This window comes from Oxyura jamaicensis, chromosome 11 (assembly GCF_011077185.1).
Source record: "Oxyura jamaicensis isolate SHBP4307 breed ruddy duck chromosome 11, BPBGC_Ojam_1.0, whole genome shotgun sequence".
Classification (NCBI taxonomy): Eukaryota; Metazoa; Chordata; class Aves; order Anseriformes; family Anatidae; genus Oxyura; species Oxyura jamaicensis.
Window position 1 is genome coordinate 5,083,519 of NC_048903.1, and position 13,444 is coordinate 5,096,962.

At 37.3% G+C, this 13,444-nt stretch overlaps 1 protein-coding gene across 4 annotated transcripts in view; it reads left to right on the forward strand.

Annotated features, from left to right (window-relative positions):
• TOX3 (TOX high mobility group box family member 3) overlaps positions 1 to 11,768 on the forward strand; it is a 76,846-nt gene extending 65,078 nt beyond the window's left edge. For all 4 annotated transcript variants that reach the window (XM_035336918.1, XM_035336919.1, XM_035336920.1 and 1 more), the window contains 4 exons: positions 4,501 to 4,770; positions 6,113 to 6,340; positions 7,588 to 7,668; positions 9,837 to 11,768. In XM_035336918.1, coding sequence (XP_035192809.1) covers positions 4,501 to 4,770; positions 6,113 to 6,340; positions 7,588 to 7,668; positions 9,837 to 10,577 — 1,320 coding nt within the window. In that variant the 3' untranslated portion in view covers positions 10,578 to 11,768. The remainder of the gene's footprint in view (positions 1 to 4,500; positions 4,771 to 6,112; positions 6,341 to 7,587; positions 7,669 to 9,836) is intronic.
• Positions 11,769 to 13,444: the final 1,676 nt, after the last annotated feature.

The window sequence follows — 13,444 nt, forward strand, 5'->3', positions numbered from 1 at the left end:
AGTATAGGGTCAGATCCCAGCCTTACATCTTGGTGGAGGTGTTGCCTATTTACATGATTGAATGTTGTAGACATTGGTTTTAATCGAGACTCCATTATTACACAAAATGGTCTAAAAAGTATTTTCCTAGTTACATTTCATATATCCTGTTGAATGTTTGTGGAGTTCAAAATTTTGTCAGTGTAGAAATCCAGGATAAAACTATTGTCTGCAAATAATACTCAAAATGCAGGGTAAGTGGAAATTATGACATCTCTAGAAGTCATGGCTGGCCCTCTGTACAATTTATCTATCAAGTAGCTCTGTTAGTGGCTCTATTAGCTACTGGATGCCTAATGCCTTGCTATCAGAAGAAGGAGCTATCCTTTATTACCATAGTTTTTCCCTTGTTTCTCAGGGGTATGTTTCACTTTGGCTGGATAAGGTACAGAAATTGTTGAAAAACACCTTTAACTGTATACACTGTATAAATTAAAGTATTAGAGTTCACACCTTAAATTAAAGTCTCATTACTCTGTTTGCTTTCCTGGCTGTAGAGGAATTGATTTTTATCAAATTTCAAGAACTTAATACTTCTGCAAATCAAACTAAAACAATCTACATATTTTGCATATGCTGTGAGACATATCCTTTGGCATGACTTCTAAATATGACTAAATAGGACTTCATTGACATGACTCTCTAAATAGATTAGAGTAGTTGAAAGTAGGATAATTTTTTGGATGGATAACATCACAGTGCCTTTGATGTCTTCAACACAGCAAATAATGAAACTCTTCATAATGGGTGCTATTGGAGCTATTCAGGAGTGATGACAGAAAGCCAATTAATTTTCAGAGGGGAAAACATTTAGGACCACATTTTGCTTTTTAATTTTTTTCTTTAATAAATCAGAATGTATAATTGAAGAGACCAGAGAGGTGGCTGGCATTTCCCTCAGTAAATTTATCTAAACCATATTTTTTTGCAGCACTATGTAGGATTACAATAAAAACAGAGATCTGAGACAGTCACTTCAGTCTGCAGAGGAATCACACAAGTCATTTCTCTTAGGTTTTCCATTTCATCCATTAAGTCCTTGTTTGATTGTCAAGCTGAGTAAACCAGTGTTTGAGTTGTGCCTGACTGTATGTTAATATCACCAAGTTTTGCATAACTTCAGTCCAGAACAGTACAGCATATCAGGTTCACTCAACACTTCCTTCTGTTCACTTGAGTACACATTTTTTTTTTTTTTTCAGAACTAATCTGTCATTTCTGCATTATGTGATGAAAATCCTGAATGCTTATGATGCTCATAATGCTTACATACTGCTTCTACTTGTAGTTAAGTTTATGTAAGAAATGAGCATGTGTTACTCTCTAAAATTTTCAGAGTATTCTCAGTGGATTATTTTGAATGCACAAGCTTTGCCTTTTCAATTTTTATGTAGTAATATAATTAGGGTGTCTTGCGGATGTTTTACTGTAATTGTATTTCCAGGCGTTCTCTTGATATGTTTTTTGTTGTTGTTAAACATTTCTTTGTTTAACATTTCATGCATAATGAAATGCTGAACCTTTTGGTTCAGTACTGGTCTTTGTAAAATAAGGAAAAAAATAAGAGGTGAGATACTTGATGGAAAACTTGCTTTCTTGATTATATACTCCTCCTTAGATAGATTTTATTTGCTCAGAATTTCTATACAAATGCTGCGAACCTCATTGGTACTGTTGACCACCCTGCTTTCTTGCTACATTACCAAACCACTGTACAGCCATAAACAATGGCTTATAATTCCTTGTCTGAAAGCTCTTCTGCAGATACAAGAGGCTATGGAGGCCCACAACACCAAAACGCAAAATAAAAATGAAATCCCCCCCCCCCTTTTTTTTTGTGTTGATTAGCCACATAACTTTAATTCTAAGTGCAGAAAATAGATGAATTCCTGGTTATCATATGCACATAAGATGTAATGAGAAGATTGGAAATGTTATAAAATATCTTCTTTTATATAGTAAGTCTTTCCTGCTTGGTGCTAGAGAGCCAATTACAAGATATTGTTGTTTCTAATTCTAGCTTCTAGTGAAGTTTTTAAAGATTAAAAATTGGGAAGAGGTATAGAAGAGAAAAACAGGAATGAAATAAGTTGATGAGAAAACACAGAAGCATCAAATAGCCTCAGAAGTAGCCTCAGAAGAAGTGACAGTTAAGAATTCATGGGCTTTTGTATAAAATTAGATTCTGGGTCAATGCAAGTCAAGAGAATTTAGTCTCAATAAAATCGTAGATGCAACTGAAATGACAAGACTTAGAGTAAATCGTTTGTAACCCATGTCATCATATTTCGTTGCCTTGGTGTAAAGGCCCAAAAGGCCTGTTTTGTGTAACAATAGAGAGAGAGCAAAGGCTAGCCTTTTAGGCCATAGAACAGCCCTACGGAAGTACTGCCTGCAATATAATGAAGAACGTTGCTTTTTGTGAGAGAAGGTAATTCTGAAGATCTCCACCTCTGCTTTAACAACACTTTTTTTTTTTTTTTTTTCTTAATGCAGTAAAGCAATGTCTGTAAACTAGAAAGGAATGGAGAAATATGCAGAAAGTGATATCCTTTTAAAAAGACTTTGAATGACTTCCAGATGCCGCTGCCAATACAATTCTGAATCAAAATGACCCTCTAGTTAACGGTCGTAAATTTTCACAGAAAGGTGCCCTGAAGCAAATGGGTATTTCAGCCAGTAAGTTTGATGTTTTGATCTTTCTGTATCAGTGCTTCACTTTTGGCACATGCATTCATCTCTAAGGAACTATGCTCCTTTACTGAAAATATTAAAAGACCCTAAGAAGTAGGAAAAGCAGCATGGTGCAGTATGGATGATGAACCAAGGGGCAATGACTCGGCAAGCAGGGGGAAAATGAAGATAAGATCTAGCATGTAGGACCTGGATCATGAGCATGTGGAGTTAACTTCATCTGTACTGGGTCCAGGTGCAACACAATATGTGTGCTTTTATGCTACAAAGGCTTTCTTTTCTGTATCTGGGTTTCAGCAGAAAGACACAGGCATGCCAAATTCAGAATTAATAAGTTATTGCTATAAGGAAGAGGTGTGCTGCAGCACTTATACATAAGATGGATGAGGCAGGGCAAGCTTCTTCCTTAACAAGTGCATCGCTGCTTTGTACTACTGCACTTGTCCCAGATAAGAGGTTTCCAGGAGCACAAAGCCCACTGCCTCCACTGGGAAAGAGTAAGACCAAAGTCACTTGAGATAAACCTCAATGTTGATATAGATTTTTGAACACCGATCTGAGTTTATACAAACTTAATAAGAGAGCACTGGAAAAGTCAAAATCTGCTGTGGAAGTCAGGTGGGTTCCATGCTGAGCTCTCAGCATTGCAGTTTTGCTTAGTGGCATTTCATTAAGGATCATTGTACCTGCTACTAATTAGGCTATTAATAATGTGGGTTATCAATAAATGAAGGAGTTTTCAAAATCTAGTGTACTTCTCATGGTTGTGTCTGTTTGAACAATGGCTATAGACTGGTCAAGTTGCTAAATCAAGTTGTGAGCTATTTATTCTCTTCACTTACTGGTTTAAAAATCTTCTTTTTAAATGTTCCCTTATTGTGTATTGGTCTGTGTGTGGTTAAAAAAACAACAAAACTGAGTTGTTCATAGTCAGATTCCAGTTGACTTTTACCTCTGGGGTCTGACTTCCTTTTATTTACAACTGTGATAAGTGTTGCGTAGATGAAGAAGACGACTTAGTTTTTGCCCTCAAGAAACAGTAGAGACAAAAACATGAAAGCACTTGAGTTTCCAAGACGTGAAGTACAAGAAAATAAACTGGTGATTGGTGCATAGCTTGCTACTTCCACGCGTGTTTGATTGTTGGATTAAAGATAAAAAAACATATCATTTTGTATGGTGTTGGCAAAAAAGGATTTTTAGGAGTGATTAGGATTACTTGAACAGTTTTCTAGAGTGCTGCTGCGTCTGCACTCAAGATGTGGCAGGGCGATGTTCTTTGTCTGAAGGGGATTTAAAAGTTATTTTAAACAGGGTTGCTTTATACCTACTGCTGTTACTGGTAACAGCTATGAATAATTGAATGTCAGTAAAGGAAGATGCTTTTCTCTCCGCACTCCCTCCCCGTTTTGTTTGCTTTCTGCATTTGACAGCAGTTTGTCTACTCAGTTGCAATGTTTTCCCTGTGTCATCAGTCAGCCAGTTGTTTATGTGGGTATTTCACATAGCATCAAGAGAAAAAATGTTTAAAAATCAGGAAATACAGTTTTTATTACCCCAAAAAAATGACTGGGGGAGAAGCAAAGTCTGAAGCAAGTGTGGTAACTGTTGCTGTGTTTCATTTATTAAAAATGTATTTAATTTGTTAAAAGAAACAAAACAAACCACAAGCAGGCAGTTCCAGTGGTGTGAGCCTGTAAAAATAACTTTACTTGCTAATGCTATTGGTCACTGTTAATTACTAAATACTGTTTCAATCTCTTTCAGGATCAGAGTCACACACAAGTTTCTCAGTACCGCCAAGACCATTCTTTGATTATGAGATCCATTGTCCACATGACTGATGCTGCTCATTCAGGAATTATGCCTCCCTCTCAGCTCACCACCATTAACCAGTCTCAGCTAAGCGCACAGCTGGGGCTAAATTTAGGAGGCACTAACTTGCCACACACTTCTCCCTCCCCTCCTGCAAGTAAATCAGCTACTCCTTCCCCATCCAGCTCTATAAACGAAGAAGATGCAGATGAATCAAATAGAGTAAGTTATTCTGTGCTTTGTAGTGGGTAGGCTTTACATGTCTATATTCTGTGTTTTCATGAATGTGGCAATGTCATCCCTGCTGCAGTGTGGTCATATAAAACACACACTTTACTGTATTGTGGGATATGTGACCCTTCTGCTCTTTAGCTTCTTAGGAAGTTTCCATGACACCTCCAAGATAGCAGAGGTCAGAATATGCATATCTATCTATTTTCAGCTGAATACATTAATAATCCATTTTAGATTTATAGATCTGGTGAATCTCTTTGGTCATCAGCTTTGGACAGTTTTGTCATATCAGTGTTCACTGCAGTCATTTAAAATGTGGTGTGTTCAGAAAGAAATAAAATAAGCTTTCTTCTGTCTGAAAGTGTAGTTAATTTACAGTTTAACTTATTAGAAATGGAAAAAAATGATCAACAAAATAGAGAAAAAATCTTATTATAGCAGTATATTTAAAGGGTTAACTTAGACTGTTCCATGATAGGTTTTCTCATTAAGTTAATGGAAATCGTGTGGAACAGTTAATGGAAATTGTGTGTAAGGAAGAGTATTGTACAGGAGCCTGAAAATATCGAAGTAAAAGGACTCGCTGCACCTCATGTCCTATACCCTCTTCTGGTGAATGACTTATGGCAGCAGACAGATATTGTGGCTCTAAATATACCTCTCACAGTCCTTTTCCTAGCATCCTTGGGGTGCTACTCCAGGTTCCCCCGTTCCTGGGGCAGGAGGAGGTGTTAGGTGCAGGGGACCCCTGACCCCACAGAGGGAGCACTGGGGGTGGGTGGTGGGCACAGGGGGTGTTCGCTGCAGGTGGAGAGAAAGTGCAGAGCTGCTGCTGCTTCTTGCCTTAAGGGTAAGGTTTTTTTAACCCTTGACCTGTGTCAAAGCTGGCAGCCTTAGGTCTGGGAGCCAGGAAATGCCTCCAAGCTCTTGTCTTTTGCATCTGTGCTGCAGGAATTGCATCTTAATGGAAAAACATATATCGTCTATTCAAAGCACACTATAGATTAAATCTTTTTATTTTTATTTTATTTTATTTTATTTTTAATAGAAATTCAGGGTGTCATGGTGCACTTTTTCAGGTGAAGCTTGTACAATTGATTCTGAGCCATGTTTACGATAGGTGGTAGCTCTTTAGGCATTTAGTTCCAGTACATCTGATGAGAATAACTGAGAGTAATGCTATTTGGTAGGAGAAAGGCTTGCACAACAGGACTCTCCAAAATGTTGTTTACACAATAGTTTTATCCATATATTAGTAAGCCAGACTGTCAATTTTTCAGTATTCTTCATATATTTCATGCATATATAGACTGTTATTGCTGTTTCTCAGGCTACTGGAGAAAAACGAGCTGCCCCAGATTCTGGCAAGAAGCCCAAGACTCCAAAGAAGAAGAAAAAGAAAGATCCCAACGAGCCACAAAAGCCAGTGTCAGCATATGCCCTTTTCTTCAGAGATACACAAGCTGCAATTAAAGGGCAGAACCCAAATGCTACGTTTGGAGAGGTTTCAAAAATAGTGGCTTCGATGTGGGACAGTTTAGGAGAAGAACAAAAACAGGTAAAAAAAAAAAAAAATGGTTGCAGGGATGTCTTACAAGAAGTAATATAGTAATCCTTGTAATGAATCCTCCTACCTCTGCTCTGAGCAAAGCACACTGCTTGCTGATGTAGACCTCTTACTCTATAGAGCTGCATTGATTTTTTTGAACCTGCTGAAGACCTGGCATCTAAAAAGCATTTTGTTATAAGAGCCAGTAGGTAATATTGAATGGATGCATTTGTCTTTAAATTTTTAAGGGCAGTTTGTAAAAAGCTCAGGTGATACCGTCCTGGAGTCCTGTTAAGACAATCTTTTGATGATTCCTATTTGAAAGTTCTTGTTTCCTATTAATCAGAAGTTAGAATAGGAAAGGGGAAGGTACAGCACATTTACCTTTTCCTTTGATCTGCCTTATGAATTTGTTACAAAGCGTGTTGATTTCAAACCTTTGAAGCCAATCCTCTGTGTCTCATTACAATGTCATGTGTGAAAATGTTATCTCCAACTCAAACTTGGTCCAGAATGATGAGTTTTGTTCTTCCTTGAGGGTTATTCTTCTTACTATACACATATAACTACTACACATGGGTTGGAAAAAAATCCTTTGGGGCTCTTTGCCTGTTGATACTCAGTGCAGCTCCTAGTCATAGTTAATAGTTTGACAGATGACGATCATTTAACAGATGATGATCATGATTTAAGGATGAACTTTAAATTTACTGGTGATCAGAGATATAGATTTATTCAGTTTTTGCTTAACTGTTTTTCTTAAGCTCTGTGGGATTCTCTAATACTGGCTTTGGGGAAAGTGAATTGTCAAAACTCTGTGAACCACATTTCCTAAATGTATGATTTTTTTTAAGTGCAGTTTGAATACTTTTCACACAAAATTACTGCTTAGGTGCCTTTTTTTTTTTTCTACTTTATACTACTTCAGATACTTTTCAGCATCTGAAACACTCAGTGCCAGTAAAATATCATTTCCTAGGGAGGTGAAGTGTGCATAGCTGGTCTTGTCAAACAGTCGGCTGCTCGAGCAGGTTTTTTCCTTCATGATAAATTGACATAAATTGTGGTGAAAGTCCAGCAAATAGACCTGGAAGGCTGTGGCCACCTGCAAGAATATTACGTGGGCTTTTTCTTCCCAGGGAGTGTTTTCTGTTTTTTAATCTGAGCTGTTTGTTTCTTTGCAAGTGATTCTGGGAACATTCTGGCAAAAACTTCTTAATAGCTGAAGTTGGTGAAATTGTGGTCTCTTTTAATAGGTTTATAAAAGAAAAACTGAAGCTGCCAAAAAAGAATACCTAAAGGCACTTGCAGCCTATAGAGCAAGCCTTGTTTCCAAGGTAAGCCTAATAACGTCTTCAATATAATGCAAGTTAGCTTTTGGCAATGTTGTTTTAAATATGGAGGCAGGGATGTGCTGTTATGCAAAACAAAAGTAGAATCCTAGGATTTCTGTAATACAGTTCTAAAAGTCATTGTACTGCTGCTTGAACCCTGCAACAGAAATTTCATCTCTCTAATGGCACAATAATGATTACCAAACAATAAGTTTGTAAACGTACATCATCCATTATCTTTGGAAGCAAAATAATGCACTTCACAATAGAAGTAAAATTTAGTCATGAAAAATACAGCGACCTTTTGACATTAAGATTTACAAGATATTCACAGCATTTTATTTTATTTTTTTCCTCAAGTGCTACTTCTCCAAAGACAAACTTGTTTGGCACAGTTACTGTATGAAAGCTTAAGTATTTCTTGCAGGTGAGGGGGAAAAATAATAAGTCTGGTGGCTCTGAATTTGGAGAGCACTTACAAATGGACTAGCTGGCAGTGAGCCACACTAAATATTGCAGTGGATCCCTAGTTAATATAAAACTCATGTGAAGAAAACAAAGCTCTGTTGTCTTATTTGAGAATTTACCTTTTTAGCTGCCAGCACTAGGTTGATTGTATTTCTGTTGCTTCTGAATATTGCAAATAGAAATATGTTTATGTCCATCTGATATATGTATGGAAATCAAGATGGTTATTTCTCCTGTAATACTTCGTACAGATCAACTACAAAAATATCCTTGATCACTAGAAAGCAATAGACTAAACTGATGAGATCCACCTCCTGAGAACAAAGAATACTTATTTGAATACACAGCTGCAGAACATTGGTGAATTGTATAGAAAGTTGCTGTGTATTTTAATTAATGCTTAGAAATACAACAACGGAAATTAGGAATACATAGCTGTGTTTTTATGTTGTCTCTAGGACTTAGATAATATCCTCAAAGTTTTTAATAAGTGAAATGGCAGCTGGAATTCTAAATACCTTTGAGGGAATTTGTCTTGTCAGTCCTAAAGTCCCTTTTCAAAAACATCATATTTTCTCCTTAAACCTGTGGAACCTGGGTTGCTGAGTGACTTGCAAGAAGATAGGGTGGAAAGTCCAGAATTCATCTCTCCTTACTTATGACATCCTTGCTATAGCTTTGTTACCAAAGGTTCTTGTTGAGAGTAGGGATAGTACAGACATTTCTGAGGCACGTTTTGACACATTCTAAGGTAAATGTCTAAAATACATCAATTAATTGTACTGGAAGAGAGTTTTTCTCTCCATTGTCTTTACAGGGATTCTAGGCAACTAGGTTACGTGTTGTGTACAACGCAGATGTACAAAACTATGCAAGATAAATCCTACTTGTTGGAGCTTTAGTCTGTAAGCAGTAGTTTGAGAAGTTGGGTGTTTGTACACTCTTCTTATACCATGATAATTGGTGCATTGGGATATGCTTCTGTTCGGATTTGTCTCCCAAAGACCAGTGTTGTTTTGTTGTTGTTTTTAAGTATATAGAGAGTGTTGGGCTCTTCCAGCCCAAAGATATACTGTGAATTTCTGGTGTTGAAAGAGGGCACACATGAGGTTTTTTGTCCAATAAAGAATTGACATTCAGGTAAGAACTGGAGGTACTGTGTACAGAGACAGACGAAGGTGTGATGTAATGGATCAGTGGCTCAGAGTGGCCTTTCTCAGACTGCTGATTGATGTTTCCTGATAGAAAACTGAAGACGAAAAAGTCTCCCTGAGTAGCTGTGGCTTTTCTTTCCCTGTAAATGTTTACTTTTTGTAAACAGAAACAAAGTTTTCTTTTTAATAACGCAGGATAACTTAAACTGATCAGGTCATACTGAGCCAGGATCTGTACCTTTCTAAATACCTTACGTGCAAGCAGATAGATTTAAGTATTGAAAGAGGTCAAACAAGAAACAATGTGGTAAAAGCTTGTAATGGATGAAGAAAGTGGGCAACTCAGGGGATGTTCTGAACCGTGTTTCCTAAATGGACCATTATAATAATTGGATAAATTCTTGAGGGCAAAGCCTACCCCCTTCCCACTGAACTATGTGCGTCAAAGCAAGAGAGAGCAGGAGGGGATTTTTATAATTTTTTAAGTTTGATAGAAGATGATGTCTGTTTTTACCAATACAAGTTTTTGAATTTCTTTTCCAAACACAGGCTGCTGCAGAGTCTGCTGAGGCCCAGACAATTCGTTCTGTCCAGCAAACGTTGGCATCCACAAATTTGTCTTCCTCCCTTATTCTGAATACTTCCCTCTCTCAACATGCAACAGTATCGGCGTCTCCTCAAAGTCTTCAACAGTCCCTTCCCAGAGCAATTGCTCCAAAACCTCTAACCATGAGACTGCCAATGAATCAGATTGTAGCGTCTGTTACCATTGCACCAAACATGCCAACAAACATTGCAGCTCCATTGATAAGCTCTATGGGAACAAATATGGTGGCAACACCATCTTCATCTCAAGTAAGTCCCTCAATGCAAAGCCAGCAGCACCAGATACAGCAGCTCCAGCAGCAACAGATGCAGCAGATGCAGCAACAGCAGCTACATCAGCATCAAATGCATCAGCAAATACAACAACAAATGCAACAGCAGCATTTCCAGCACCACATGCAACAACATTTGCAGCAGCAGCAGCAGCATCTTCAGCAGCAAATTAATCAACAGCAAATGCAACAGCAGCTTCAGCACATACAGCTTCAGCAAATGCAGCAGCAGCAAATGCAGCATATGCAACACCAGTCACAGCCTTCTCCTCAGCAGCACTCTCCAGTAGCCTCTCAGATCACATCTCCCATCCCTGCCATTGGGAGCCCTCAGCCAGCACCTCAACAGCACCAGTCACAAATACAATCCCAGACACAGACTCAAGTATTATCACAGGTCAGTATTTTCTGAAGATAAATGATCTTGCAGCATCGCTTTGTGTTGATGGAGGGGGTAGGGGTAAACCATATTTGGCTGAAAACTGTAAATTGTTGATGGTAGTTATGCAGGGATGCATAACAGATCAAATGATCCTCTAAAGTGTCTATTAGATAGGCAATAAAGAACTACAATGTAGCTGTGTATCATCTTTTAGCTGACTATAAATCATTTTGTTTAAAAAAAAAAAAAAAAGCTGTGCTCTTTTTCATGTGATGCCTTTTTAATTTATTTAAGCTTTACCTACAATATGTGAATCAAATGGCCTGATAAATACTTGGACCTTATGACTGCAAAATGGCCTTTCAGAGTTATATGATACAACCCTTCTTTCTCTAAAAGTGAGTAATGCACTTCAAGGCAGTATGAACTCGTGAAGCCCTTAAAGCACAGTTGTAACTACCTGTAAAATGATGATGATCGGTTTTCATACAATCATACTTGTATGACATGAGTTGGTTGATGGCATTTTTTGTCATGAAAAGAAATAGAGTAAATTACAGATTTTTTGCCAAAGCTCTTAATTTTCTGTCCTAAATATCTTCAGATAAACAAATGCAAGTAACTGAACTTAAATGTTTGATCCATTCTTTCACTACATTTCTCCAAATAAACGTACCATAGTTTGTAAGAAAATATATATTGACAGTTACCCTCTTACGTTAATTCCAATTACAGAACAAATGTGAATATTATATTCTGTGTCAAAGTGATGAGTTTCAGATTTAATACACTGTATTTTTAAAAGGGAAATGCACTTAAATAAAACTGTTATTACAAAAAGCTAAGATGAAAAATGCAAGAGTTTTTAATATGCTGTAAAACCGGTAGAATATTTAAAAGAAACTCCACAACCGAATAATCAATGTAAATATTTTCTTTAAAAGTTGTAAGTTTTCATATCATGTGTTGTAAAGTTTTCATAAATGAGGCTTTAATGTAAACACTGGTAACATGAATTATTAATTGCTACATTGCTTATTGTGTTTTTATGCTGTTTTATACTTTTTTATGAGTTACGATAGCAGCAATTAAGTTGTTTGTATTTTGCTTATCTAAAATAAATGCTTTTATCTTGCTATAGAATAAACACATTTCAGTAAAACTGATGGGCCACAAGTCTTTGATAGAAAAAAGAAAACCATCCATATCTCCTTATAAAAACACAATCTTAGAAACTTTATTTAACTTTTTGGATTTTTATTTTCTCAGCCATGGTGTGTAGATGGGTACTGATCTGGATCAGGATTGTAATCAGCTCTTGTGTCCGTAAATGCACAAGGCTGAAGAGTCCCACGCAACTTCTCTGAGGTTTCTGTGACTTTGGAGAGAGAGAACAGGTGGTGGAGTTATAAAGCAGCCATCCTGCCCTGTGCTCCATGTGTCAGCAGGAACAGGATAGGGAACCTGCTTGAGCTGTGGTGGTCACAGATGAAAATAAGCACAAATTGTGGTTTTATTCAAATTCTTGCATTTCAGTTGCAAACCTAGCCATTGCCCTGGGCCTCCTGCCTGTGAGCCCCTGGCTCTGGCTGATCCAGGCTGTCTGACGTGTATTTTATTGTGGAGGTAGGAAGTGATGGAGAGGGAGGTATTTCATGGGAAAGATTTGGGAACATTCGCATCCAGCATGTTGTCAAGATATTAGTGCTGTTTGTACATTTTTACTCTTGACAGAGGGGAGAAATCCTTTTTCTTCTTTGCCTGCAATAGCTGTGCTGTGGGTGCAGTCTGACCACTATCCCCAGTTGTCTTGCATGATTAATTACAGCATCTGTCCTGTCAGAAGCTATAATGAAGAGGTCTTGATAAAAATTGCAAATTACCACTGGCAACAATCTTAAACTGCTTATGATAAAATGAAAATTAAAAACAGCAAGTGTCAAACCTGAGCAGAATCCTAATCCTGTTTCAGGCCGTGTCCATGGCTACCATGCTCGGGCCACAACCAAAAAATAATGGAATATAGATTCCCCAAAAGTTGCAGCCAGACTTGTGGGTGGAGGTACTATACGGTGTGAGTTTATTAATAATGAATTCAGCTTTCAATATTTCATAATCCTCAGGTACTGTTTATTATGTACCAATATTGAACAGTGAGAAAGTCTAATTAGAAATGTATAGATTTCTTGGAGCAGAAAAAAACGTGTATAAATTGAAGCTTTTCATAATAGGTGTTAGTTGACAGCTACCCATGCTCATAATAGCCTTAGTATGATATCTAATCATGTCTGGGGTGGAGGGTGTTTATTCCAAGAGCGAGGAAGCCTGCGTGCATTAGAAATGGCACAGCAGAGGCTGGCTGTGAGGGATGGTTTTGTGTGTCAATTTTCAGCAATGTTACATAACAAAGGGAACCATTTTATAGTCTTTTTGAAACCTTTAGACAACTGTCTTCAGAAATAATTGCTAAACTGCATGTGACAGTAATTGTGTATTAGTTCTGTAATTGTCATTTTGAAGACCTATGAAGTATCGTTGGAAAAATGTCACTAATGATAAGACTTAATTACAACTGAAGTCTGTTTTCAACTATTTGCAGCGAGAAGCAGGTGTTATTACACTCATTTAATGATTTAATAAATCCTGAGTTTTATCACATTTGATTAAGAGCTGCTGAACTCCTGATGGTCAATTCCAGGAAAAATAGTTTTAATTACTCCAGCTAAAAAAATTTAATCATTGATCAGGACTACATTTTATATATCAAAATTTGAATCATGAAAAACTGCAGCCCCCCTCCCTGCTACAAAATTATATTTTATATTACCCGCAATAGCATATTGCAGAACATCTTGTGTTTCAAACTGTGCAAGTTGGTGTTCATATTCTCTACGTCT